At 42.8% G+C, this 23,653-nt stretch overlaps 1 protein-coding gene across 15 annotated transcripts in view; it reads right to left on the bottom strand.

Moving 5' to 3' along the window:
• Positions 1-23,653, bottom strand: part of LOC134344192 (calcium/calmodulin-dependent protein kinase type II delta chain) — a 586,032-nt gene that overhangs the window by 360,989 nt on the left and 201,390 nt on the right. For all 15 annotated transcript variants that reach the window (XM_063043584.1, XM_063043590.1, XM_063043588.1 and 12 more), the window contains exon 4: positions 2,811-2,865. In XM_063043584.1, the coding sequence (XP_062899654.1) occupies positions 2,811-2,865 (55 nt within the window). The remainder of the gene's footprint in view (positions 1-2,810; positions 2,866-23,653) is intronic.

Here is a 23,653-nt window from a genome sequence, read left to right as displayed (position 1 = left end):
GCAAGGTCATCCACTTTGGAAGATAAAATGAAAGAGAAGATTCTCATTTCAATGGTAAAAAATTGCAGCACGCTGCTGTGCAGAGGGACTTGGGAGTGCTTGTGCATGAATCACAAAAGGTTGGTTTGCAAGTACAGCAGGCTATCAAGAAGACAAATGGTATGTTGGCCTTCATTGCTAGAAGGATTGAATTTAAGAGCAAGGAGGTTATGCTGCAATTGTACAGGGTACTGGTGAGGCCACATCTGGAGTACTGTGTGCAGTTTGGGTCTCCTTACTTGAAGAAGGATACATTGGCTTTGGAGGTTCAGCAGGTTGATTGAGATGAGGGGGTTAGGCTATGAGGAGAGGTTGTGTCACCTGGAACTGTACTTGCTGGGATTCAGAAGAATGAGAGGAGATCTTATGGAAACATATAAAATTATGAAAGGGGTAGATAGGATAGAGGCAGGAAAGTTGTTTCCATTGGTAGGTGAGACTAGAACTAGGGGACATAGCCTCAAGATTCGAGGGAGCAGACTTAGGACAGAGATGAGGAGGAACTGCTTTTCCAAAGACTGGTGAATCTGTGGAATTCTCTGCTCAATTAAACAGAGGAAGCTACCTCAGTAAAAATATTTAAAACAAGGTTGGACAGATATTTGCATAGTAGGGGAATTAAGGGTTATGGGGAAAAGGCAGGTAGGTGGAGTTGAGTCCATGGCCAAATCAGCCATGATCTTATTGAATGGCGGAGCAGGATCGACAGGCCAGATGAAATGGCCTACTCCTGCTCCTCTTTCTTAAGTTCTTATAATCTTGAAAATTCTTGAATCTTAAAAGAAAGGTATTTCAATGACTCTATAAACCTGCGCTGCCCTAAATTGACAAAATGTTCTTTACTAGTGGAAATGCTCAAATCTTTCTTTCTTTATCAGTAGCTCCCAAGTTACATTTGGGGTTGTTCTGACTGTGTAATTCGGTAACTTGAGTTTGTGTAATTCATTCAAATTACCCCTCCTCCCATTCATTGTTTTTTAAAATTTTCGTTGAAATAAACACTTCAACAAATAACTTATAAAGACTATCTTTTCAAAGTGATAATTAAATGTGCACATTAACTTGTCAATGTATTTTTGTGTCTCTACTATATGCACACTTCGGTAAGATAGCATAGTCTTAAAGTTATAGATCCCTACAGCACAAACAGACCTTTGGCCCATCTAGCCTGTGCCAAACCATTAATCTGCCTAGTCCCATCAACCTGCCCCTCTATATCTTCCCCATTCACGAACCTATCCAAACTTCTCTTAAATGTTGAAATTGACCCCGCATCCAACACTTGTGCTGGCAGCTCATTCAATACTCTCACCCTTAAACATTTCACTTTTTACCCTTAATCCATGACCTCTATTTGTAGCCTGGTATCATGTCCTCTCTCTATACCCCTTATAATTTTGTATACCTCTATCAAATCTCCCCTCTATCTTCTATGTTCTAAGGAATAAAATATTAACCTATTGAACTTTCCTCTAGAACTCAGGTCCTCAAGTTCCAGCAATATTCTTGTAAATTTTCTGTGCATTCTTTCAATTTTACTTACACCTTTCCTGTAGGTAGGTGACAAAACTGAACATAATACTCCAAATTAGGCCTCACCAACATCTAAAACAAATTAAACATAACATCCCAACTCCTGTATTCAATACATTGATTTATGAAGGCCAATGCACCAAAAACATTCTTTATGACCCTATCTACTCTGATGCCACTTTCAAAGAATTATGGACCTGTATTCCCATATCCCTTTATTCTACCACACTCCTCAGTGCCTTACCACTGTCCGTGTAAGACCGACCCTTGTTGGTCCTCCCAAAGTGCAACACCTCACAGTTGACTACATTAGATTCCACCTGTCATTTTTCAGCCCAGTGTATCATCAACTAACTTAGATATATTATATTCCTCATCTAAATCACGGGACATACACTCAGTGGATACATTATTAGGTACAACTGTATACCTGCTTGTTAATACAAATAGCTAATCATCCAATCATGTACAGGAAAAGCATCTTTGAACGCACAATACATCAAACCTTGAAGTGGATGGGAGACAGCAGCATAAGATCACACACATATAGAAATACACTTAGTGGCCACTTTATTAGGTACAGGAGGTGTAACTGGGGTTCCAGACTAATATGCGTCAAACCCTCTTCGTTATAACCTCTCAACTTGAAAATAACTCATTTACTGCTGCATTCAGTTCTCTGACTAGAAAGCAACCGTCAGTTCACACCAGTCACCTTAGCTGTAATTTTGTTCAGTGAGATCCAGCCACGTGCTTGCAGCTCAGTAATCCGGTCGCCCAGCATTTACCTGCATCAGCTCTGTAAGGCTGCACTTGCATAAGCTCTATAAGGCTGAACTTGTATCAGATCTATTAGGTTGAACTTTCATCAGCTCTATTAGGTTGAACTTGCTGACAGAATCCTGAACATTATTGAAGCTGTCTGGTGCCAAGTCATTGTGCTACCTAATCAGGTCACACAGTTGAGACAGAAAACTGAGAAAAGCTTTGATAAAGAGCAAAGTCACTCCCTAGTTTTTCCTTCTATCTAAGCTGACAAGATATCGGAATGCTTCTGATTGTCCAATTTTATGATGATTTCTTACAAGTTAGATTTATTGACCTCTAATTATAAAACAAGGCAAACAACTTCAAAAATCTTTGCAGCTCACTTTGTGAGCATGTAATGTAGTAAACTTATTTCACTCAGCTATAAATACTGAAGGAGGAATAATTGTTGAATGAGGAAAAGTACTTACAGATCAAACACTAGATAATGGTACCCTTCTTCTGATATGCTGTCATGGAGCCGAACTGAAAAAGAAAAAAAAAGCCTTAATTATATACTTGCTTACATTTGACACTATGGTAGATAATCGATTATTCTATTTCAAAATACTGCAAAACAATTTTAGTTATTGATACAATTATGAAAACCTCAAGTAAAATACAAACAAACATCTCTGTCAACTAAGTTACAGTATATCTTTTCCATATAAATGTACACAGTTACTGTATGCATAACTCGGGTAACAGAGATAACAGCAGGAAAATGGGTCTTTGGTGCACTGAGTCCAGGCCAACTATGAACTCCCATTTCCATTTTCTAACTGCAACCCTAATTTGTTTATTGTCCCCACATCCTTATCAACTTCCGGAATTTCAACCATATGGGGAATAATTTATAGAGGTAAATTAACCTACTGATCTGCCTATGTCGTAGGAGGAAACGGACAGACACAGGGAGAACATGCAAACTCTACACAGACATCACCCATGATGAAGATTAACTGGCTCTTTATTCTATTGCCCTAAGTATACAGGTTTCCCCCGCCATCCGAAGGTAGAGCGTTCCTATGAAACGATTCATAAGCCGGGATGTTGCAAAGCGAAGAAGCAATTACCATTTATTTATATGGGAAAAATTTGTGAGCGTTCGCAGACCCAAAAATAACCTACCAAATCATGCCAAATAACACATAAAACTTAAAATAACAGTAACATATAGTAAAAGCAGGAATGATATGATAAATACACAGCCTATATAAAGTAGAAATACTTTTCCACAACCATTACTGAACTGTTCTCCGTGGCGAAAATCTCACGCAAGCACTCTCGGCAGAAAATCTTACGCAAGCGCTGTTGGCAAAAACACTCTCTCCAGTAACCTTTCAGCCATGAAGCTGCCAAATCATACCAAATAACACGTAAAAATACACAGCTGATATACAGTAGAAATAATGTATGTACAGTGTAGTATCACTTACTGGAATCGGGAAGACAACATTGAGCACACTGATGATGGTGTGTTAGACTGAGTTGTCGGAGTTTGGGTGGTGCAGCGGCCCCCATCCTCCGGGCAGCGAACTGCTACCGATCCGCAAAGCATGCAGGGGTAGAGCGGTAGCCGGGACGCGCCCAGCACATCTTTAAGAAAAAAGCCGAAATAAACAGGCTAATTAATTAGGTGCCGTCCGACACGTAAATGTCGGCCCAGATCAGAGGCGACGCAATCAGCAATCACCTCTGATCTGGGCCGACATTTACGTGCTGGGCGGCACCTAATTAATTAGCTTGATTATTTCGGCTTTTTTCTTAAAGATGTGCTGAGTGCCTCCCGGCTACCGCTCAATTCTCCACGAATCGGTATCTGTCCACGGCCTGTGGGTTGGGGTGGTGGGACACTGGGGTGTCATCTCATCGTCGTCTGTTTCCATGAGGGTAGGCAGGTCATCTTCTTCTATGTCTGCCTGCTTCGATGTTGAAGGTCAAGGTTCGTCACCTGCTGTGGCTGATGTGGAAGGCTTGCTTGACTGCTTAGCCTTGAGCATTTTTCTATCATACAGTTCTTTGTAAGGACTCAAACCATCTTGCAAATATGCCCTAAAGCTACGTAACCTTTCAAAATTAAAGTCGTACTTTATCATTACAGCGAAAATCTCACGTAGTTGCCTCACGTTCAGTTCCTGGACAACTTCACTTTCGCTACTGAATTCGGTTTCGATTGTTATCCTTTCCCCTTCCAATTGCATCAGCTCTTCATCTATCAGTTCTTGGTCAGGGGATGCCAAAACCTCTTCAACATCATCTTCATCAACTTCCACAAGCCAAACTCACTTTGCTCTTACTTCGTTCACCACGATCGAAACGCTTAATTATGTCTAGTTTTACACTAAGTGTAACACCCTTACGAGCTCTTTTAGGCTTTTCTGATACTTTAGAACTCATCTTGCTAACGGCTGCTCACAGGCACGTGTTTAAGCAGTGCCGGCGAGAATGCCGTTCCGAATCTGGAGGCACGTGCTGCCTTTTATCGTGCATTTTCCCCACGCACTGCCTTTCTTTGTAACAGTGAAAACACCTTCTGTTAGTGAAAACAGGGAACTAATGTAGGTCTTTTGTAACAGTGAGGTTTCGTAAAGTGAAAGTTTGAAAAGCAAGGGACACCTGTACTCAGTTACAATGGAACATACACGGTAGTGGGGTTAAGCTCCCACTGCCTATTAAATGATCCCATGGCATGCATCTCAGATAGCCTCTGACAACCAAGTCCAGTTCCTGGCCTTCATGTGTGGTTTAGCTACTAAGCCCGGCAGAACCATCTCTACCCACAGGAGACGAGGCAAAGGTGGGTTACTGGTGCCTAAACACCAGTCACTTTGAGCAAATGGGGCTCAAGGGTGGCAGCTCAGTGAAAAGAAGGAAAACGCTGGTCTCAAACCTTAACTACCTTGCCGCTATATCCACTCCTGGAGACGGCTTCCAGAGTAAACCCTGAGGAAGCTGGAGTCCCTAAAGCAGTCCTACATTGAGCTTAATGCTGACTGGCCACTCCTGCGATGCTGCTGGTGCCGAAGTGTTTTGGTCTCTGCCGTTCCTGTGACTGGAGAAGGCAGCTTGCTCTCCATAATCATACTGCCCTGCCTTGCCTACTGACTGCTGGAACGCAACATCCATGATCAACCATGACCAACAGAGGGCATCATGTGTCTTCTTTTGCACATGTATGTACTTCAATAATGAATTTAGAAACATAGAAAACCTACAGCACAATACAGGCCCTTCAGCCCACAAAGTTGTGCCGAACATGTCCCTACCTGAGAAATCACTAGGCTTACCTATAGCCCTCTATTTTTCTAAGCTTCATGTACTTATCCAAAAGTCTCTTAAAAGACCCTATCGTATTCACCTCCACCACCGTTGCCCTCAATGTAGCACATTGTTTAGGAGCATTACCAGGGAAGGCTTGGAACATTCACTGTTCCACGTAGCCAAAAAAGACAAGCATAACTGGGGCCTATGCAGGTACCCATGGCTACCCCTTGAATTTGAAGAAAGTGGGGGGAGACAAAGGAGCAATTGTTGAGAGTGAGGACCAATTCTGCCAGATGGAAGAGGGTGGTAGTTGAGGGAAACTAGTTGGTTCTTTTGTTGAGAAAGAAGCGGAGAGCTTTAAGGTCTTCTTGATGGAGTTAGAAATGTATAGGGACTGGACTTTCTTGGTGGAATAGAGGCAGTCAGGGCCAGGGAATTGAAAGTTGTTCAGGAGATCAGGAGCATGTTAAATGTCATGGATGCAGGTTGGAAGGGACTGAACTAAGGAGGATAGAATGAAGTTGAGATATGTAGACACAGCTACCTCGATTATACCTACTATCATGTTAGCACTTGTAAGAATGGTATTCCTTTCTTTCAGTTCCTCCAATTTCTGCCACATCTGTTCTCAGTTCTACTCCAAGATATCAGTCCTTCCTTTTTAGCTTACAGTAAAATGCTGCCCTTCTCTCCCTTTCTGATCTACCCCCGTTCCCCTACACTCACTCCTGCCCCCTTATTACCCTCCTCCACCCAGGCCATCTGCCAACACTCTTTCCATTAGTTCCTATCCCCACTATCTCCATCTGCTCTCCTCACATCCCTCACATGGTTCAACTTTCTCTCCTATCCAATTCCATCATCTTTAGCTCTTCGTCATCTCCACCTGTTGATAAGTATTCTCTTTCCTCCCCATCTGGACAGTCCTATCAATAGTCAGCTCTTGCTCCACCCCTTCTCTTCACTTTTTTTTATATGAACTTCCATCCATTTCTCACTCCAGATGAAGGGTCCCAACCGAAAATGTTGATAGTTCATTTCCCTCCACAGACACTACCTCCTGTCTGTCTCTGTGTTACGGATGGGCTCTGTCTTGAAAATTCCTCTACAAGTTAAACCACCCCAGCCCCCCCATTTTCTATAGCTATTCATATCATAAGACGCATAGATGGATAGCCAGACACTTTTGGCCCAGAGCGGAAATGGCTAATAGAAGAGGCCATATCTTTAAGATGATTGGAGGAAAGTATAGGGGGAATGTCCGAGTTATGTTCTTTACACAGAGAAGGAAAGCCCTGTCAGGGGTGGTGGTAGAGGCAAACACTTTAGGGGCATTTAAGAAACTCTTATACAGGTGGCTCCTGTTTTCGGAACGTTCGCTTTACCACACCTCGCTGTTACGAAAGACCTACATTAGTTACCTGTTTTCGCTAACAGAAGGTGTTCTCACTGTTCAGAAAAAAGGCAGTGCGCGCCCAAACAGCCAAGCTCCTCTCCCGGAAATGCATTCTAGCCAGCATTGCTTAAACACATGTTTTATCTCGATTTATTTTGTGCATCCGTTAGCAAGATGAGTTCTAAGGTATGGGAAAAGCCTAAAAGAGCTCGTAAGGGTGTTACACTTAGCATAAAACTAGACATAATTAAGCGTTTTGATCGTGGTGAACGAAGTAAGGTCACTGTCCGCGTGTTGAATTTGCCTGCGTCCACCATTCGCACTATTTATACACAGAGAGAAAGAATTTTGAAAGCTGCCGATGTTACTGTTGGTTCTGACTCGTAGCAAAGTGGTCTCTCTTAGTCAGCATCCAATAATGGATAAAGTGGAAAGTCTATTGCTTGAGTGGATTGATGGGTGTACAAAGCGTGGTGTTCCATTAAGTTTTCTTATACTTAAGGAGAAATCAGTCAGTCTTTTTAATAAACGGAAACAGAAAGCACTGGATGATGGTGATGAAAGTGGAATTTAAAGGTAGTCATGGGTGGTTTGATCGGTTTCTGAGGTGAGGGGAGCTTCATAGTTTAAGCAGTGGTCCCCAACCACCGGGCCGCCAACTGATACTGAGCCACGAAGAATGCAGGGGTGCAGCGGTAGCCGGAGAGCACCCAGCACATCTTTAAGAAAAAAGCCCAAATAAACAGGCTAATTAATTAGGTGCCACCCGGCACGTAAATGTCGGCCCAGATCAGAGGCGATTGCCAATTGCGTCAGGTGGTTATTCGTATAAGCAAGTGTTTAACTGTGATGAAACAGTAATTTATTGGAGTCTTCCTGATTCTGGTAAGTGAAACTACACTGTACATTCATTATTTCTACTTTATATATGCTGCGTATTTTTATGTGTTATTTGGTATGATTTGGCAGCTTCATAGCTTAAAGGTTACTGGAGAGAGTGTTTCTGCTGAGAGCGCTTGCGCCATGTTTTTGCTGAGAGCGCTTCCGCGAGATTTTCGCTGCGCTAGACAGTGCTGCAGAAAAGTATTTCTACTTTATATAGGCTGTGTATTTATCATATTTGCCATCTTGGTCAAAGTCTCCCATCCACTACATAATGTACTGGGTGGGCACAGGAGTACTTTCAGCCAGAGACTCATTCCACCGAGATGCAGCACAAAGCGTCATAGGAAGTCATTCCTGCTTGTGGCCATCAAACTTTACAACTCCTCCCTTGGAGGGTCAGACACCCTGAGCCAATACGCTGGTCCTGGACTTATTTAATAATTTACTGGCATAATTTACATATTACTATTTAACTATTTATGGTTCTATTACTATTTATTATTTATGGTGCAACTGTAACGAAAACCAATTTCCCCCAGGATCAATAAAGTATGACTATGACTATATCATTCCTGCTTTTACTAAATGTTACTGTTATTTTAGGTTTTATGTGTTATTTGGCATGATTTTGTTGGTTATTTTTTGGGTCTGGGAACACTCAAAATCTTTTCCCCATATTAATAAATGGTAATTGCTTATTCACTTTACGACATTCCGGCTTACAAACCATTTCATAGGAACGCTCTATGTTCGGATAGCGGGGTAAACCTGTATTGGCACATGGATGATAGAAAGATGGAGGGCTATATAGGAGGATAGTGTTGGATCACCCCAGGCAAAACCTATAAAGAATGTTAATATACAATGCACAGTGAAATAAAATAGGAAATGCAAATTCAAAGCAGTGACAAGTGATTGTAAAATTTATTTGAATCTACACGTTTGTATTTAAATCTACAAAAAATTGTTTAATTACAGTTTAAAAATTAAGAACATAAGAACGTAAGAAATAGGAGCAGGAGTCGGCCATCTCATCTGGCCTGTTGAGCCTGCCCTGCCATTCAATAAGATCATGGCTGATCTGGCCATGGACTCATCTCCACCTACCTGCCTTTTCCCCTTAACTCTTAATTCCCCTACTCTGCAAAAATCCATCCAACCTTGCCCTAAATATATTTACTGAGGTAGCCTCCACTGCTTCCTCGGACGGAGAATTCCACAGATTCACCATGCTTTGGGAAAAGCAGTTCCTCCTCATCTCCATCCTAAATTTACTCCTCCTGTATCTTGAGGCTATGTCCCCTAGCTCTCATCTCACTCACCAGTGGAAAGAACTTTCCTGCCTCTATCTTATCTATCCCTTTCATAATTTTATTTGTCACTATAAGATCTCCTCTCATCCTGTCATCCTTACTAGTGTCCCCTTCCAAACAACTTTCATGCCTCAGTAATTCCCTTTACTTCACCGTAATACTGGCACATCTAACTCTCTCTCAAACTGCAGGATGAATTCTATCATATTATGATCACTGCCTGCTAAGGGTTCCTTTACCTTAATCTCCCTAATTAAATCTGGGTTATTACACAATACCAAGTCAAAAAATAGCTGATCCCCTAATGGGCTAAACCACAAGATGCTCTGAAAAGCCATCTTGTAGGCATTCTACCTCTCTCTTGGGATCCGACCTGATTTTTCCATTCTACCTGCATATTGAAATCTGCCGTGATTACTGCAACATTTGCTCTTTTGACAAGCCTTTTCTATCTCCTGCTGTAATTTGTAGCCCACATCCTAGCTACTGTTCTGAGGCCTGTAGGTAATTCTCATCAGGGTCCCTTTACCCATGGAGTTTCCTAATTCTACCCACAAGAATTCTACATCTTCCAATCTTATGTCATCTTTTTCTAAGGATTTGATTTTATATTTTTTTTACCAACATAACTGCACCACCCCCTCTGCCTACTTGTCATCCTTTTGATACAATATGTATCCTTGGATGTTAAGCTCCCAACTATGATCTTCTTCCAGCCATGACTCAGTGATGCTCACAATGTTCCACCTGCCAAACTGTAACTGGACTACAGGATCTTCTCTTTTATTTTGTATACTCAGAATGTATTTTCCTCAGGTGTTCAAGGAGCCTGGACAGTTTCATTGCATCATTTAAAGAAACTTTTTCACAAAACAGACATATTGGCTGCTGTTGGTTGCTTGGTGCTGGTATAAAACCATATTTCAGATACTCCACATTATACAGTCTACACTTCTTTTTCGTTTAGTCTACTTCTGCCAATCTCATTATGGATTTACAATCGCGGTCAATAGCCTATTGTTTAATTAATTCCAATCTCAAGCGCTAAGATCAATAAGCTATGATATCATCATAATTCAGGCAAAACCTGAGTCTCTGCCTGAAGGTGAGGCAGCGTTATCTCAGTGGGACCATGGGCTAGAGAAAAAGGGTCAAGATCATTTGAAAGTGCAGATTCTGAACTTTACCCCATTGAATACTGTTTCCTAATTCACAGGAATTGTATCGCTGTGTGATTAGACTAGCGGAACCGTATTAGCTAACACTATATTATGGTAGCAAACTGTAATATAATGCATGAGCCAGGCAAGGAAATAACACAATTTCTTCAGTCCAGATTTTTTTTTAGCGTGTTGCACCAGACAGTCAGCCATTCTTGTCTGTCGCGTAGTGTCAGGATTGGTCTCCTTTCGGGTTAACCGGGTCAGGACATGAATATTCCTGACTTGACCCTTTTTGTTAACGAGGCCAAGTGATTAGCTCGACGCTCAGCCCGGCACAGATAGAAAGCGTGCTCGGGGGGGTGGCCCAACTTGGATTCGAACTCACAGCCTTCGCTCCAGAGTGCGGCACTGATGCCATTGTGCCACCAACCGGCCAAGTCCAGAGTTAGACCGTAAGACCATAAGACACAGGAGCAGAATTAGGCCACTCAGCCCATTGAGGCTGCACCGCCATTCCATCGTGGCTGATCCCGGATTCCACTCGACCCCATACCCCTGCCTTCTCACCATATCCTTTGATGCCCTGACCAAACAGGAAACTATCTACTTCTGCCTTAAACATACCCACGGACTTGGCCTCCACCGCAGTCTTTGGCAGAACGTTCCACAGATTCACTACTCGCTGGCTAAAAAAATCCTTCTTAACTCTGTTCTAAAAGGTTGCTCCTCAATTTTGAGGCCGTGCTCTCTAGTTCTGGACACCCCCATCCTCTCCACATCCACCCCATCTAGTCCTTTCAGCGTTCAGTAGGTCTCAATGAGATCCCCCCACATTCTTCTGCATTCCAGTGAGTACAGGCCCAAAGCCTCCAAACACTCCTCATATTTTAACCCTTTCATTCCCAGAATCATCTCCGTGAACTCTCTCTAATGACAACACATCCTTTCTGAGATATGGGGCCCAAAACTGTTGACAATACTGTGGTCTGACTAGTTTCTTATAAAACCTCAACATTATTTCCTTGCTTTTATATTCTGTTCCCCTTGAAATAGATGCCAACATTGCATTTGCTTTCTTTATCACAGACTCAACCTGTAAATTAACCTTCTGGGAGCTTTGCACAAGGCCCTCTGCACTTCTGATGTTTGAACCTTCTCCCCATTTAGATTAATAGTCTGCACTGTTCCTTTTACCAAACTGCATTATCATACATTTCCCAACATTGTATTCCATCTGCCACGCTTTTGCCCATTCGTCCAATTTGTCTAATTGCATTGCTTCCTCAGCACTATCTATCCCTCCACCTATCTTCGTATCATCCACAATCTTTGCCACAAAGCCCTCAGTTCCATTATCCAAATCACTGATAAACAATGTGAGAAATAACAGTCCCAACACTGACTCCGGAAGAACTAGTCAATGGCAGCCCCCCTTTATTCCCACTCATTGCCTCCTGGCTGTCAGCCACTCCTCGATCCACGTCAGTATCTTTCCTGTATCGCCATAGGATTTTATCTTGTTAAGCAGCCTCATATGTGGACCTTATCAAATGCCTTCTGAAAATCCAAGTAAATGACATGTACTCCCTCTCCTTTGTCCACCCTGCTTGTTACTTCCTTGAAGAGCTCTTACAGATTTGTCAGGCAAGATTTCCCTTGACAGAAACCATGCTGACTTTGGCATATTTTATTATTAGTCTCCAAGTACCCTGAAACATCATCCTTAATAATAGACTCCAACACGTTTCCAACCACTGAAGTTAGGCTAACTGGCCTATAATTTCCTTTCTATGATATGCTTAATACAGAAGTGTCACATTGCTTTTCAACAACTATATAACACAGTTTTGGCAAAGTCTAAGAGAATGGTGGTTGGTAAGGGGTAATGTGATCATGTGATTATTATAATCAATTATGAGCCACTGAGAATCAAGTGCTTATTAAAAAATTTATTTCCTAAATTAAATCTGAATTCCATCAGTCGTCCCCCCCCCCACCCCTTGCTACTGGCTCTCTTCCCCCCACTGTCCCTTTATATTTAATGCTCCCACTGCTACCAGGGGAGTGATATTGCATATTTTGGGAGCCTGGGTTAGATTGATCTTACAGTGTGTTTAAATGTCGGTACAACATTGCTGGGCAGTGGTTTGTTGTAATGTTCTATGTCATAGGTTCTATATCCTGCTAGTATTGGTTTATTTCATTGAACAATCCATGATTAAACCACTGGAATATATATACAAATACGGTGAAACATTTCATTATTATTATTTGTTTTAAATTAGTTTAAAACTACAGGAACAATTTAAATAATGTTGGACTTGCAAAAGTCATTCATAACCCAGGAGCGTCTGTTATATCGCCATGCCACATGCTATGCAGCTTGGGGCATTCTGGAGTTTAGAGTTTAATTCCAGTGCTGTTCTGTAAGGAGTCTCTGTACATCCTCCCTGTGGAATGTGTGGGTGCTCTCTGGGTCCTCCAGTTTCCTCCTTCAAACCGAAGAGGTTAATTGGTCATTGTAAATTATCCGAATTTCTTCTGGAGCAGCATGGCTTGAAGGGCTGGAACAGCCCAATCCACACAGTATTGCTAAATAAAATAATCTTTATACCTGCCATATACCTCCTTTCTTCTCTTTATTCAATCTCAATATCCCTTGACGTTTGCTATTTTTTGTTGTTAGTTGTGAAGTCTGTAAAATCCCTTCACCTGTACTAGTGCACTGTCGGTGATTTCAGCTTTAGAGATACAGCATTGTAACAGGCCTGCAAGGGTCATGTGACCAATAAACCATATGTCTTTGGAATGTGGCAGGAATCTGGACCACCCAGGGAAACCCACGCGGTGAGGGGGAAAATGTACAGACTCCTTACAGTCAGTGGTTGGAATTGAAACTGGGTTTCTGGCACTGTAATAGCATTACACTAAATGCTATATGGCCTTTTTGTTCCTATCTCTGTCCATATGATCTCATTTGAGATGCCTTCTAGGATATCCTCCTCAATAATACCGTACATTCTGTGATTAACAGTGTGATGCTCCTCCTCCTTTACATCCCTGTCTGTCACACCTGAATATTCTATAGCTCAGGATATTAAGTTGCCCGGGTTTAGAGTCATAGCGTCAAACAGCATGGAAACAGGCTTATTGGCCCAAATGCTCCATGCCAATCAAGATTCCCAGCTAAGCTGGTGATCTGCCTACATTCAAAGTTTCAAAACACATTTATTATCAAAGTATGCATAAATTATACAACCTTGAGATTTGTCTGCTTAAAGGCAGCCACAAAGCAAGAAACTCGAAAAAAAAACAACTAATAAAAAGAAGGACCAACACCCAATGCGCAAAGAAAGAGATTTGGCCCATATCCCTTAAATCTTTCCTATCCATGTACTTGTCCCTTTAAAACATCTTTCAGTGACGGCAACAAAGTGCGCATGCGCCGGTCGTGCATGCAGGCTGGTACAGCCATTCCAATCTATTCTTACTTTCTTCTTCTTACTTCTTAATTTATGTTATTTTGTGTATTTTTTTCTCACGGTAACACGTTGAAGCTGCACCCTCTCTAACATGCTGGTAGAGAGAGTTTTATTTGGGTTTTCTTTAGCGCTGGAAACGGTTACATCCCGACACACGGGACAGAAGCAAGGTCGCATTGTGTATTCCACGGACCAGCAAATATCGGCCAGTTTAGCGAGCAGAACGGCGGACACCCCTGCTGAAATCCGGAGGAAAACACACAGAGGATACAGAGGGGGATCACAAAGCCGAGGAAAGAGGACCGAGTTGAGACAACGGAGACTTTTGGAGAAGAGGAGTTTGGTGGGTAATACTGTTCCGGCTGACCGGAAGTGTACTGAGAGCGGTAAGCGTAAAGGAATTGGAAGCTTACTGTTCTGGCTAACAACAGATGGTGCAATCCGAGGCATATTATGATCGAGGAACGTGTTTGCAGACTGGATATTGAACTTTTTACTGTTGGACTTCGGCCACATTCCACCGTGATACAACACTTGACGGCACGGGAGGTCGTTCCTGCCTGTTGTGGCCATCGAACGTGCAGCTCCTCCCGTGGAGGGTCAGACACCCTGAGCCAGTAGACTGGTCCTGGACTTATTTTCCATCTGGCATAGTTTTGCATTTTGTTGTTTGATTGTTGGGGGTTTTTATATTGCTATATTTACGCTCTATTCTTAGTTGGTGCGGCTGTAATGAAAACAAATTTTCCTCAGCATTAATAAAGTATATCTACCTATCTATCTATTGTGGCACCAATGCGTTTAGTAAAGCTTTGAACTCATCTGCCTTATTCATTCCAAGATTGATCTTGTTCCTCTCCTCAGGATCAAAAGAACTTGAGATGTAATTTCTTTCCGCTCTGCAGCACCACTATTGCCTGGAACATCCAGATTTATTTTGAACCTCACCAAATCACAAGCATTCCTTTTGTTCTCTCTCATACTTAAGCTTTTCTGTACCCTAATACATACTTGAATTTTAATTTTCTAAGTTCTAATGACATGTTAAACCCCTTTCCCTCCATGCACAAATACTGTCTGACCTGTTGAGTATTTGCATAGGATGAACCAATCCAGGATCCTCCCCTTTAACTCCCCCACCTTTATGCAAAGTGATTAACTGCCAGTGTGGTTTCTTACACAAAGGCTGACCACTCAGAATAACTGTGACTATTCAGCAGTACCCACCAAATATGGTCCCGTAAGTACAGATAGGGGATCATCAAAAAGCTAACAACTGTGAAGTTAATTTTCTCACTTAATTACTGGTTATACAAAGGAACTAAACCCTCAATAAAATGACATTTCATTCTATAGCAAGTAGCTTTCATATGCAAGTCACTATTTGCGTACAGAATTGAAGCCGTATCCAGGAATCACGGAGAGAAGGGGAGAAACAAAAGTATGGGAGCTGAAGTTCAGCTTGTAAAATAATACAATTTACAAATAATCTTATTATAGTCCACTAGGGTAATTACAATTTCGATTTCATTGCCCTCCAAATTACTCAGTGACCTTTTTCCCAATAATTATTCCGCAAATTATTTCCTACATGCATTTGTTTCTTAAAATGATTTCTTCTCTCCTTACATTGTCACTCTGCTCTCTTTTAATCTCTCCTGTCTTCCACCCAAAGACAGGACTCCACTTTTCAATTTCTCTTCACTCTCACCCTTTCTCTGCCTTGGGATCTGACATGTTTGCAGCTGATACAAAGATAGGTGGAGGGGTAGGTAGGGCTGAGGAAGCAATGTGATTACAGCAGGACATAGACAAATTGGAAGAATAGGCAAAAAAGTAGCAGATGGAATATAGTGTTGGGAAATGTATGATAATGCATTTTGGTAAATGGACTATTATCTAAACCGGGGGAAGGTTCAAACATCAGAGGTGCAGAGGGACTTAGGAGTCTTTGTGCAAGACTCCCAGAAGGTAATTTACAGGTTGAGTCTGTGGTAAAGAAGGCAAATGCAATGTTGGCACTTATTTCAAGGGGAATAGAATATAAAAGTAAGGAGATAATGCTGAGCCTTTATAAGCCACTAGTCAGGCCGCACATGGAGTATTGTCAACAGTTTTGGGCCCCATATCTCAGAAAAGATGTGTTGTCATTGGAGAGAGTCCAGAGGAAGTTCACAAGGATGATGCTGGGTATGAATCCCAGAGGGATTCATTGAGACTTACCAAATGTTGAGAGGACTAGAGAGGAAAGGATGGGGATATCCAGAACTAGAGGGGTGACCTTTTAGAACAGAGGTAAGGAGGAATTTCTTTAGCCAGAGTGTAGTGAATCTGTGGAATGCTCTACCACAGACTGTAGCAATTGTATTCCTTCATCAGCACTATCCACCCCTCCACCTATTTTCACATCATCTGCAAACTTTGCCACAGAGCCATCAATTCCATTATCCAAATCATTGACAAATGATTTGAAAAGTAGCTGTCCCAATACTGACCCTTGAGGAACACCACTAGTTACTGCCAGGCAACAGGAAAAGGACCCCTTTATTCTCACGCACTGCCCCCTGCCTGTCAGCCATTTTGCTATCCATGCCACCATCTTTCCTGTAACGCCACATGATCTTATCTCGTTGAGCAGCCTAATGTGCAGCACCTTATCTAATGCCTTCTGAAAATCCAAGTAAGTGACATCCATTGCCTCTCCTTTGTCCACCCTGCTGGTTATTTCTTCGAAGATCTCTAACAGTTCATCCTGACCTTGAAGGAACTGGTGTGTGGTACATCTTCAGTGGCCTTGAATCACAACTGGCACCATTTGAGTGAGCACTTCATTCACTTATCTCCAACCCTTAATGGTAGCTGTCCTTTGGGATTTCTGTAGCATACTGTGCCTATCTTCTTCAGCCACTTTAATTAGATCCTCATTATTGTGCACTGTTTGTAGAAATATTTCAATACAATCCACAGACGCTCTACACAGAGCATTTCTTTTCCAGCCAGTTATATTTCACTCAATACCCTCAGCATCCAAGATCTTGGCTGTACTTTTCTCACTTTGCCTTTCTTTCAAAGTTCACTGCATGCACTTCCATCTGATGGGCATATTTATAACCATACTTCATAACGAATTTGAGATTTGGTATGTCACCAAAGACTTGAGCAAATTTCTACAGGCACAAAGCAGAAAGAATTCTAGCAGATTGCATCACCTCCTGGTACCGAGGTTCTAATGTGCAGGATAGAAAGGGGCTGCGGACTCAGCCAGCTCCACATGGGCACAACCCTCCTGGCATCCATCATTAAAGACCTTTACTATCTGGGACAAGCCCTCTTCTTATTGCTACCATCTGCTTGAAGATGACCATTCAAGGTTTTAGGGTCCCCTGCACCATCAAATGACGGAATGGACAATGAAGCGATGAACACTATTCCTCTTTTGCACTATTTATTTATTGTAACTTATAGCAAAGATTATGTCAGGTACGTTAGTGATAATAAACCTGATTCTGATGGATGGCTCTCCACCTTCATATTTCTGTAATAAGTTTGCTACAGCTAATTCCCTGGTATAACAATTGTTCTTCCAAGCTGAACCTGTCCGTGATCTGACAAATGCAAATAAAATTATGAGGCAGGTCAAAATCTTTCTTCAAAGTGGAAATGTCAAATATTGGAGGGCATAGGTTTAACGTGGGGAAGAGATGGTGTAGATTAAAGGAGAGTCATGAAAACATTTTTATATACACACAGAGAATGGCAGGACAGAGAGGGAAAGCAGATACGACAGCAACATTTGAAAAGATTTCATCAGACACATGAAGAGGCATGGTGTGGAGCAGTGGTCCCCCATCGGGCCGCACGGAAACGATATGATTTGGCGATATGAAACGATATGAGTCAGTTGCACCTTTCCTCATTCCCTGTCACGCCCACTGTGGAACTTGAACACCTCCCCAGCCCCCCCTCCCCCCCCGTCGGCCGGTCCACAAGAGTATCGTCAATATTAAACCGGTCCGCGGTGCGCAGAAGGTTGGGGACCCCTGGAAGATATGGACGTTCTGCAGACAGGTGGGTATTAATGATGGCAGTATTTCAAAAGCAAGTCAAGAATGTTGTCACTCAACAGCTTTGGCTAAAGGTGAAGGCAAACACTTCAAAACTATCTTTTGCACAGATGTGCTTGAATGCAAATATTGAGAATGAGAATTTTCATAAAGATTGATCCTCTCATTAGATGTTTCATTATTCATCACAATTCAAGATTATATACAGCAGAACTGCTAAATTTAATGGGCCATGGAGATTGAAGGGTCACCAAGATCTGCTAATAGAATTCTGCTTCAACTACTTGATTTGCAAGTAGATGTTACATTTTGTTGATGCAGGTGATCCTTTCAATGTATGTATTGGATGACAATACATGAGCACCAGAGTAGACTTCCTTGCATTTTGACAAAGACAAGTTCAGTTTTGAATTTATTTCAATATGAATTCACAGATTTGACCTGAATGCATTATTATAACCAGGCAGCAGACATTTCAGTGTACATTCAATTTATAAACAATGTGACTGTGGATAAAACAAGGACCAAAAGTGCCTTTGTTATGAAAACAATCTCAGCACCAAAGAAGCTGGGTGGTGCTGCCTGGGATGCATATACTGCCTTGGTTAAAGGACTAGCCACTCCTAGTAATTATAAAATAAAACATGAGAGGTCATCAAGAAACCTAGTTTCAGGCATCTCTTTAATGGAAACAAACTGGTCTTTAGCTGTAGATTACTCTCTTGTCTCCCAAAAGGTGCCCTGACAATTGATACTAGGCATCTCTGTACACCTGAATTCCACAACCTGCAGTTTAGATCCTCATCTCTGAGGCGCTGGTGGACTATTATTGCAGCAATTTAGAGTCTGGTGTATAGTATTTGTATAGTGATGAAGATGGCCCCTCCTGACAGGGGATTGCAGTCTTGTTACATTAACAATCTTGTTATATTAGCTAGAGAGGGTACAGAAATAAGTTACAAGGATTGCACCGGGACTGGCAGAATTGAGTTACAAGGAGAAATTGGATAATTTTAAACTGTTTTCCCTGTTATGAAGGAAGATGAGCAATGATCTCATAGAGGTTTAAAAAATGAGGTTAACCTTTTTTGAGAGTTAGGGAATTTAAACTAGAGAGCATAGATTGAAGATGAGAGAGGTAGGATTTAAGGGGACCTGAAAAGAAAGATTTTCACACAGAGATGGTGGGTAGTTGTAGGGAGCTGCCAAAGAAGATGGTGGAGGCAGGAACAACTACAATATTTGGAGAGGACCATTTCAGTCTGAGGGAATATAGTCCAAAAGCAGGCAAATGTGACTTCCTTAGGTAGGCACTTGGGTTGGTCCAAAGAGCTGTTTCCATGCTGTAGAATTCTATGTTGGGTAAGTTAGCTCAATCAGACTTAAGGAAATTATAGAAAAATATTTTACACAGTTATATGCAGTTTTTTAAAAAATTTCTGTCTTTCTTGAGCTGGCCAGGAGAATGTAGAATGTATGGTGCTGGTCTATTCATCCATTGCCACAAATAATGGAGCAATCTTACTGCAATAATTTGTGTAATATTTACGATTAATAATGTGAATATAAGCAGATTTCAGTTATTGCGTGAAATGCAACAAGCTGTCTAGGTTGTTAAGAGAAAAAAAGATCTTGGAATATCAGGTTACCAGAAGTCTTTACCAGATGTTTGTTAACAAAGAAGTTACAATTAGGATATCGGATAAAATACATCAGACCCACTGGACTTACAAATGATGCCTGAGGATGGTGAAAATCTAATCAAACACAAAAAGAAATTGCACATAATAGACGAGTGAAAACAACTTTCATCAAATAGGAAATAGGCCTCAAATTGATGTTAACGGTAATCCCTACTGGTTAACTCTGATAAATAATTTTCAACTGTGATCAACTGTACTATAATGTACAGAATTTTGCAACAGTGTGAATAACAAATAGTACTTCCCAGCACTGCAAAGAAATGGAGCTCAGTCAATGGCCCATAAAGAAAACAACAAAGATGTTAATGGAACACACACTAAATGCTGGAGGAACTCAGCAGGTCAGGGTGGAAGAGGTAAAGGGCTGGAGAGGAAGGAATCTGGTAGGACAGGATAGTGGACCACAGAAGAAAGGGAAGGAGGAGGGGCGCCAGAGGGAAGAGATAGTCACTATACAGTCAGATATCTAACAACAGGAATTCTGCAGATGCTGGAAATTCAAGCAACACACATCAAAGTTGCTGGTGAACGCAGCAGGCCAGGCAGCATCTATAGGAAGAGGCGCAGTCGACGTTTCAGGCCGAGACCCTTCGTCAGGACTAACTGAAGGAAGAGTGAGTAAAGGATTTGAAAGCTGGAGGGGGAGGGGGAGATGCAAAATGATAGGAGAAGACAGGAGGGGGAGGGATAGAGCCGAGAGCTGGACAGGTGATAGGCAAAAGGGGATACGAGAGGATCATGGGACAGGAGGTCCGGGAAGAAAGACGGGGGGGGGGGTGACCCAGAGGATGGGCAAGAGGTATATTCAGAGGGACAGAGGGAGAAAAAGGAGAGTGAGAGAAAGAATGTGTGCATAAAAATGAGTAACAGCTGGGGTACGAGGGGGAGGTGGGGCCTAGCGGAAGTTAGAGAAGTCAATGTTCATGCCATCAGGTTGGAGGCTACCCAGACGGAATATAAGGTGTTGTTCCTCCAACCTGAGTGTGGCTTCATCTTTACAGTAGAGGAGGCCGTGGATAGACATGTCAGAATGGGAATGGGATGTGGAATTAAAATGTGTGGCCACTGGGAGATCCTGCTTTCTCTGGCGGACAGAGCGTAGATGTTCAGCAAAGCGGTCTCCCAGTCTGCGTCGGGTCTCACCAATATATAAAAGGCCACATCGGGAGCACCGGACGCAGTATATCACCCCAGTCGACTCACAGGTGAAGTGATGCCTCACCTGGAAGGACTGTTTGGGGCCCTGAATGGTGGTAAGGGAGGAAGTGTAAGGGCATGTGTAGCACTTGTTCCGCTTACACAGATAAGTGCCAGGAGGGAGATCAGTGGGGAGGGATGGGGGGGACGAATGGACAAGGGAGTTGTGTAGGGAGCGATCCCTCCGGAATGCAGAGAGAGGGGGGGAGGGAAAGATGTGCTTAGTGGTGGGATCCCGTTGGAGGTGGCGGAAGTTACTTTCCCTACCCCCCTCTCTCTGCATTCCGCAGGGATCGCTCCCTACACAACTCCCTTGTCCATTCGTCCCCCCCATCCCTCCCCACTGATCTCCCTCCTGGCACTTATCCGTGTAAGCGGAACAAGTGCTACACATGCCCTTACACTTCCTCCCTTACCACCATTCAGGGCCCCAAACAGTCCTTCCAGGTGAGGCATCACTTCACCTGTGAGTCGACTGGGGTGATATACTGCGTCCGGTGCTCCCGATGTGGCCTTTTATATATTGGTGAGACCCGACGCAGACTGGGAGACCGCTTTGCTGAACATCTACGCTCTGTCCGCCAGAGAAAGCAGGATCTCCCAGTGGCCACACATTTTAATTCCACATCCCATTCCCATTCTGACATGTCTATCCACGGCCTCCTCTACTGTAAAGATGAAGCCACACTCAGGTTGGAGGAACAACACCTTATATTCCATCTGGGTAGCCTCCAACCTGATGGCATGAACATTGACTTCTCTAACTTCCGCTAGGCCCCACCTCCCCCTCGTACCCCAGCTGTTACTCATTTTTATGCACACATTCTTTCTCTCACTCTCCTTTTTCTCCCTCTGTCCCTCTGAATATACCTCTTGCCCATCCTCTGGGTCACCCCCCCCCGTCTTTCTTCCCGGACCTCCTGTCCCATGATCCTCTCGTATCCCCTTTTGCCTATCACCTGTCCAGCTCTCGGCTCTATCCCTCCCCCTCCTGTCTTCTCCTATCATTTTGCATCTCTCCCTCCCCCTCCAGCTTTCAAATCCCTTACTCACTCTTCCTTCAGTTAGTCCTGACGAAGGGTCTCGGCCTGAAACGTCGACTGCGCCTCTTCCTATAGATGCTGCCTGGCCTGCTGCGTTCACCAGCAACTTTGATGTGTGTAGTCAGATATCTATACATCTTTGTAAATTTTCTCTGCATTCAAGGCAAGTTTATTGTCATTTAATTTTAATTACATGTATGTATATATATACCATCAAACAGTAAAGCACTGTAGTATACATAACACATAACTTATGAAAATAAGGATGGAATCTACAGATGGATTACACATAAATAAACTAAAGTACATAAATTAAATATTGTACAGTATAGAACAGATTAACGAATGACACTTTGTACATGACACAGCAGGGAGTTCTGAGGGATGAAACTGCTCTCCATTCTGACCGTTCTTGTTTTTATGCATCAGAGTTTTGGTAGAAAATCAACGAGGATGCTGGATGGATGGGCGGGATACTAAAAAATATGAAGGGTCCTGCATAGGCAGCGCTCCTGCAAAATGTCCCCAATGGGTGGTAGGGAGACCCATGTGATCTTCTCAGCTGTTCTCACAGTCCTCTGAAGCTCAGCAGCTCCCATACCAGATGGAGATGCAACTTGTCAGGATGCTCTCAATGGTGCTCCTGTAAAACATCGGGGGGGGGGGTGGTGGTGGTGGGGAGCCTTACTTTCTTCAATGTTCCCAGGAAGTGGAGATGCTGCTGTGCCTTCTCGTTCCAGAAGGTAAGGTCATCCGTAATGTGAACTCCCAGGAACTGGTGCACTTAACTCTCACTACAGAGGAGCATGTATTCACAGAGGGAAATAGTTCATTTGCACTTTCCTGAAGTCCACAATGATTTCCTTTGTCTTCTCCACATTCAGACTTAGGTTATTCTTCTCACACCAGTCCACCAGCTGCTCTACTTCCTCTCTGTACTCTGACTCATCATTGTTGATGAGGCCAACCACTGGTGTGCCATCCACAAGAATGATGACACGGTTTGAGCTGACTCCTGCCACACAACCATGAGTCAGCAGTGTGAACAGCAGTGGGCCGCACACCGCCTTGAGGAGCGCCAGTGCTCAGCATAATGGGACTAGAGACGTTGCCGCCCACACAGACTTTCTTTTATGAAGTCCCGGATCCAGTTACAGGGGGAGGTGTTGAGACCCAACGAGGACAGTTTTCCCACCAGTTTCCGAGGTATGACGGTGTTCAATGCCATACTGAAGTTTATAAACAGCCATTTGGCATATTTCAACTTTTATTTGCATCTTTCCTGTAGGTAGGTGACCAAAAATGCACACAATATTCCACATTAGGCCTCACTAATGTCTTATACATCTTTATGCTGAGGAATGTTGAGTCAAATTTCTGGAGGTGCATAAAATTAAGGTTATTGTTAGACTTCACTGGGTACAACTTTCAATGCGTAAAAGAATCACCCAGTTGAGTTTCCAGGCAAATACAGTGCTGCTAAATTGAACAAAAGCCCTTCAGCGTTCAGCTGCTTATTGCAAAACTGTTTTTTGAAAAAACAAGTAGCTTGCAATGAGGAGAGGCAGACAATGTCACTTGTTTTACCACCTTTATGGGACAATAAATATCTGCTATCACACAAGCCTCCACAGACTGTGACTGGAATCGTTATGCAAACACACATTTCCTCGCTGGACAAGACTCCTTTTTGAGTTTTCAATGAACTGCTGCTAGGTAGCTATGTAACCACTACAGCACAGATTCATCCCTGAAGAGAAG

Source organism: Mobula hypostoma, chromosome 3 (genome assembly GCF_963921235.1).
Source record: "Mobula hypostoma chromosome 3, sMobHyp1.1, whole genome shotgun sequence".
NCBI classification, from domain to species: Eukaryota; Metazoa; Chordata; class Chondrichthyes; order Myliobatiformes; family Myliobatidae; genus Mobula; species Mobula hypostoma.
The sequence above is the reverse complement of the archived record's forward strand: the minus strand, read 5'-3'. Positions and strand labels throughout refer to the sequence as shown.